At 34.3% G+C, this 6,398-nt stretch overlaps 1 protein-coding gene and 1 long non-coding RNA gene across 3 annotated transcripts in view; one reads left to right on the top strand and one right to left on the bottom strand.

The window, feature by feature from the left end:
- Positions 1–3,102, bottom strand: part of LOC128030426 (proteasome subunit alpha type-2-like) — a 6,533-nt gene extending 3,431 nt beyond the window's left edge. The window contains exon 1 of the mRNA XM_052618043.1: positions 3,012–3,102. Within this exon, the coding sequence (XP_052474003.1) occupies positions 3,012–3,052 (41 nt within the window). The 5' untranslated portion in view covers positions 3,053–3,102. The remainder of the gene's footprint in view (positions 1–3,011) is intronic.
- Positions 2,842–4,732, top strand: LOC128030436 (uncharacterized). 2 transcript variants are annotated; one of them, XR_008187897.1, is made up of 3 exons: positions 2,842–2,945; positions 4,016–4,186; positions 4,308–4,732. It is a non-coding gene; the product is annotated as an uncharacterized LOC128030436 (long non-coding RNA). The 2 variants fall into 2 exon arrangements; XR_008187896.1 differs by lacking the exon at positions 2,842–2,945 and adding an exon at positions 3,388–3,689.
- Positions 4,733–6,398: the final 1,666 nt, after the last annotated feature.

The following is a 6,398-nucleotide window of genomic DNA, read 5'->3' as shown; positions in this document are numbered from 1 at the left end:
TATGTGTAAGGTATATGTGAGATACACTATTCTAATTTTCTATGTATGTGTCTTAATATGTATTATTGTTACTTATTTTATTCTTATTTTTTGCTCGAAATAAACGTACTACTAATAATTGTAAGGTGAAGGGTTAACTTATTATTTTTTTGTACTTTTACATTGTCACAAAAATGTCCTGTTTAGTTACACTTTATTATAACAACTAAAAACAGTACTGATAATCTATATGGTCATTCAAGTACATTCATGCAACATCAGCTCCCCATGATTCACTGAAAGCGAAAGTAAAATCAACAAATTTCAATCACAAAGACAAAAGTGAGCCAAGTCAAGTCTGTCCCTTAAACACCCATGAGATTGCATAATTGGCTTCTCAGGGATTAATTATGTGTTTAGTTTATTCTGTTCATGAACGTTGATGCACGTGAATGTTAGAAGCGCTCAGTGGTGGACAGTAACGGAGTAGCTTTACTTCGTTACTGTACTTAAGTACATTTTTCAAGTATCTGTACTTTACTGGAGTAGTTTTATTTCGAGTAACTTTTACTTTTACTTCACTACATTCCAAAGCATAAAATCGTACTTTTTACTTCACTACATTTCATAAAACATATCGTTACTCCCTATATATCACGTGCTCCGACACGCAGAAGCGGTGTCTGATTCATCATGAACGAACTGAGTCTTTTCAAAATATACTTTTAAATAGGATCGCGAATCGCACCAAACGATTCGTTTAGGAATTAGAATGATCCAATTGCAGCTGTTCTGGAGTCGACCACTCACTGATTCAAATGAACCGTTTAGTGCGAGTCAGTAAGAACCGGGAGATCTTGTGAGCGCGCGTGCGTCTGATGTTGCTAAAAGTAAGTTATTAATGTCGAAATTTAGGATTAATTATTGTAACTGAAAATCATATTTAGGTCAAAATTGTCAGTTGTTTGGGAACTAAACCCGCTGTAAAGAGTGATCTGTTTAAGCCCACTGAAATGCTCGAGTGCAGACGATGCAGACACATCAATCAGCGTCTCTGTGTTTTAGGTAAAAAAAAACAAAAAAAAAACACACACATTAAACTAACACAGATTACATAAAATAACTCGGGCATGTTCAAATTCCCCGCTGCCGTAATATTAACAGTTTTATTAAAATGCTACCATGTCCTATGTGACGTCTGTTTTTATATTGTTTATCAACAGTAACGTTATACATATGCATATTGTTTGGATTAACTAGACAAGTAGACAGACATGAATGTTTATTCATAACCGTACTGAAAATAAGTAAATATTGTTAGCTGATGCTAACTGTCTACCTAACAAGCTTGCTGGTGCTAACTTAAGGTAATTTTTTATAATTAATGTCCAAATATTTTTATTCAACCACCTATATTTTAAATTTAAATGTATATATAGATTACATCTAGGGACAAAAGAAAAGATGTGATGTTCAGAACATGGTAACTACAGTAATTATCAAAGAGGGGAAGAGATGCACCCCATTTGGCCAGGGGTGTTTTTACACCACAGACAAGATTTGAGAAGGAAAAAATCATTATGAAAATATAATTATATTTTCCTTAAAATGTTCTTCCTAACTTCAGGCCTTATTATCATGTCATATATTACTGTGATGTTCTGTAAAACAACAAACTTTAAAATACTTTGTTCTTACTGGTGAAAATCAGATGGTCATCTCTGTTTTCTCTCAGGTACATTACAATGTATACTTCACAGTGAATATTACTCTTGTCAGTGTAGTCCATATCAACAACAAAAATATATCTTGACTCCATATAGTGGTTATTTTGGAAAAAATCCCTGGGCCCGTATTCATGAAGAATCTTACTGCAAAAAGTAGCTCCTAGTGACAAAATTCTAAGAAAATTCTTAGAAATGTGGGCGTTTACTCTTAAAATTAAAGAAAAAATCCTAGTAAAGAAAAAAGTAATTCAGAAAGCATCTTAACCCTTAAAAGAGGTCTTAAGGTCAAACTTGTTAGGAGCACAGATGAGGACTTTAAGAGGCTTAAGAGTTTCTTTAGCAGAGGAGAAGAAGAAGAAATGTGTTGCAGACAATGGATGACAGTGAGTTAATAAAACGGTATAGATTATATAATAATTTATAATTTAATATATAAATTAAAGTAATCACTACATTACGATATTAAAATGCAACAATAAAATGCAACAATGCAATAGTGATGTCACAACCTTCTGTAAGCAGAGTGATCACACAAACAATTACAGCACTTTCAGAACATCTTATTGTGTCGCAGTTCATTTCGTTTCACTGGACATTCCCACCTTGCAGGCTCAAAAAACTGCATTTATGAATATAGCAGGCTTATAGATGCGCACAAGCAGGGAGAATGAACCGTTTATAGTTTGTGCTATACGCTCCCATGTCTGCTTCTTGTCCCTTGCTGTGACACCGGACCCGAATTTTCCTTTAAGAATGGCCTTGTGTTCATCCACTAACTGGGCTAACGCTCTTAAGCTAAGACTCCTACGTAAAAGTTTTTAAGCTAAATTAAGAGTTTTCTGATAGGATTCTTAGAATCTTTATTAATACGGGCCCAGGTATTTTGAGCAGTAGGATTATTTAAAAAAAAAAAAATATGTGCTAGTATAAAACTTAATTAAGTAGCCTATATAAAATTTCAAACATCTATCTTTCAGTACTTTTTTACTTAAGTACATAAAAAATTGAGTACTTTTGTACTTTCACTTGAGTAAAATTGAAAAAGGAGTACTTTTACTTTTACTGGAGTAATATTTTACTATACGTATCTGTACTTTTACTCAAGTACTTGATTTGTGTACTTCGTCCACCACTGGAAGCGCTACATCACAAACACAGTGACTCTGCATCAGCGCCCGGATAATGATTTAACACCTGATTGACGGAACGCTCTCCACAAACCTCAAGTGTCACGATTCGGTAAAACACACACTCGTTTGATCTTGGGGAACACATTAGATATAACAAAATAATGACGCTTATTACCTGAAAGTGGTGAGAGAGAAACTGTACCCTCTGTCTGCCATGACTGTGTCTGACTGTAGGGGAAGTGACGTCACGCACCTAATTGATCTGATTGGCTGAAAGAATTTCTTGGGTAACAATGGATTGTGGGTATTTCAGCCTAAAGATGAGTTTAAAATAACATTGCATTTCGCTTTTTATTTTACCTTCACTAATTAAAACCATATAATAATAAAAAAATATAATTATAAATGTTCCTGTGGCTCAAGTGGTAACACAAGGTTGGGGGTTCGATTCCCAGGGAACACAAGTTAGGTAAAAACGGTCTGAAATAAATTGCTTTGGATTAAAGCATCTGCTAAATGCATACATTTAATTATATATATATTTTTTAACTATTTTGAACATATATTGCCCTGACCCTATAAATGTACTACAAATCCCAGAATGCACGGGTGTAGAACCACGCGCAGGTGCACTGCAGGTCTTTTTGAGCTGTGACCGTGACGATGTTAGGGCTGTTAAATTAAAGGGATATAAAACACAGCATACAATGTCATTATCAGATTTAATTCAGATTCTCGGACGTACTCTGCAGCGTCTGGAGCTGTTTAGCGCTGTGTGTTTTTTTTTTAGGTGAAGTAATAGAACAAAAAGTGTTAAAATATACATATTTTTGTCTTGATCTATCATATTTAGGTACGCTAAATAGGCAGCATATTATTATACATATGTGAAATGTGCATTTATTTGAATGGTTTGTATGATGATTCAAGTTTGCTTTAGCTTTAATGTTAATTTAAAAAGTATTCTATAGTTTTTTTATCATTATTTAAAAATATGCATTTTTTTATATTTATATCATATTGAAGTCGAATGTATGTCCTTTATCTTATTTTTTAAATAATAAATGGACAGTGATTGTGGTGAAGTATATTTGAAATGCTACTGTGGTTTTAAAAATAATTTGAGTAACTCAGTTTGAAAATTATTTTATTAATACATCACATAAACTTTTTCTTCAGGGCCAGCGCTGGCAGTAAGTGGTCCCCAGATTCTTCCTCAGTCCCATCACAGGAACAATTAAGAAAACTCTAGTGTCTTGGACAGTATTTTTTGGATGGCAGCTCCTAAAAAGAGAAGAACCATCGAAGTCAATCATTGCAGAAGACAAAACCCAAATAAACTGATACAAGGTAAGTCAAGGTAAGAACTCACTGGTTCACTGTTATAGCATTACACAAATTAAAAGAACTTTCAGTGCAATACTTTGCTGTAGTAAATAGCAATTTATCATTTTTTTCTTCTCTTCACCAGCACAACATTGAGCCATGTCCAGAGTGTGGCAACATGAAACTAAAGCACACTCTGTGTGGATTCTGCTTTGAAAAGGTCAGGAAGGAGACGGCAATGATTCGAAAGCAAATCTCCATCGTGGAAAACAGACCTCTCATTGCTCCTGCTGTAAAAATTGGCATATTGGTATAGTCCTTGGTATAGTCTGTTGTTTTGTATGAAAATGAAACACACTCTGAAGCAGATAAAGACAAGAGAATAATAGAATGCACTCGGAAACGTCCTCATTGGTTTAACATGTAACTGCTGTGAAATAAGGTCTTTGTTAAATAAAGTTTAGAGTTTAGATTTTTTTTTTATTTATTTTTTTACTGTACCATATTGGGAAAAATAAGAGTTAACATGGCTAATTAGAAGATCAATACAACCTTAAGTCATTATCATCAGTGTTGGGCAAGTTACTTTTAAAAAGTAATTAGTTACAGTTACTAGTTACTTCTTCCAAAAAGTAACTAAATTAGTAACTCAGTTACAAATTTTTAAAGTAACTAGTTACTTAAGAAAGTAACTATTGCGTTACTTTCAAGTAAAATTAAATTTTAAATGCTCAAACGTGACCCCACCTCTACCCCTCTTTAAAGGAACTTAAAATACATGTGCATGTTCAATTATTTATGATAAATCTGAATATTATAATGAAATGGACACTTAATACAATACATTATTAACAGAAACATGAAACATTGTACACACATCTAAAAAAAAAAGTTGCTGTGGGACAAAGTGAGACTAGCCTCCAATCAAATGGCATGTATGTAGATATTATGTTTATATAGTGGATCAATGCAAATAACACGATAGATTTTTGGGAACTTTTGATATTTCCTTTTATTGTTTCTTTAATTTCTTGAAGGAAAAAGTAATGTATATACTTCTATTTAGAGAAGGCTACTTTTGGATTATTTGGGCTCGTCGCCATACCTGTCTCTCGTTGACTGACTGGCTTGTGTTGTTCGTTGTGTGTCCTGTCCTGTCCGATGATGGGTCGTTCGCGAATGAGCGTTAGTGATGATGGATCGACTCGTTCGCGAATGAGCTTTTGATGAGTCGTTCGCGAATCGCGAATGAGCCGACTCTAAGAGCCGGCTTTTTTAGTTGAACTTCGGGAGCTGGCTCGCATATCTGAAGAGCCAACTCTATTTTTTCAAATTTAGCCTATAGAAATTAAATAATTATGTAATAAAAATTGAAATATTATAGTCAAAGTCATTTAAAGAGCCGTTTGTGAGCCAAAGAGCCGGCTCTTTTCAGTGAGCTGAGTCAAAAGAGCCGAATTCCCAACACTACTATGCGTGCTTTCGAACACCCGCCCAACTCTACCTCTGATTGGCTTACAATGAAATTTTACTCTACCTCAGCCAATCGTCAGCATTTATGCGCTTGTCTCGTGCTCTGCCCACTAACCAAGGAAGAACAGTAAAAAAAAGTATTTGCCTCTCGCTCAGAGATCTAGTTGGTCTGATGAAAAAAAAAACAGCTTCATCATCAGTTATAGTAACGCGCCGCATTTTTTGGCAGTAACGGTAACGGCGTTATTAAGATGAGAAGAGTAATCAATTAGATTACTCGTTACTGGAAAAAGTAATGCCGTTAGTAACGCCGTTATTTATAACGCCGTTATTCCCATCACTGATTATCATACATCTGTTGTGGAGGGTTTCATGGTCAAATCTGAAAAAGGGTTGAAATTAAAGTTAAAAATAATTTTTTTAATGGTGTGAACGGGACCCCGATGTGAAGCAGACTGGCAGATGATCAGTGGGTATCAAAGTCACATGACAGTGTACACCATGTTATCTTTATCCTGTTTAATTGCAAAATCGCATTCTTATTTTAACTGATGATAATTTATGCACATAGGACCCCATGCATTGTAGAAATCCATATTAAAAACATATTACCATGGTACATGTAAAAAAAACCATGGTATTACTATAGTGCATATTAAAAAAAAATATATATATATATATTTTTATTACGCACAACTAAGAAATTTCACTGAAATGCGAAGGATCTCCGACATCTTCTGCCCATCAGTCTGCGCAACTCTTG

Source organism: Carassius gibelio, chromosome A16, assembly GCF_023724105.1.
Source record: "Carassius gibelio isolate Cgi1373 ecotype wild population from Czech Republic chromosome A16, carGib1.2-hapl.c, whole genome shotgun sequence".
NCBI lineage: Eukaryota > Metazoa > Chordata > Actinopteri > Cypriniformes > Cyprinidae > Carassius > Carassius gibelio.
Note: the sequence above shows the minus strand (reverse complement) of the source record. Positions and strands in the feature narration are given on the sequence as shown.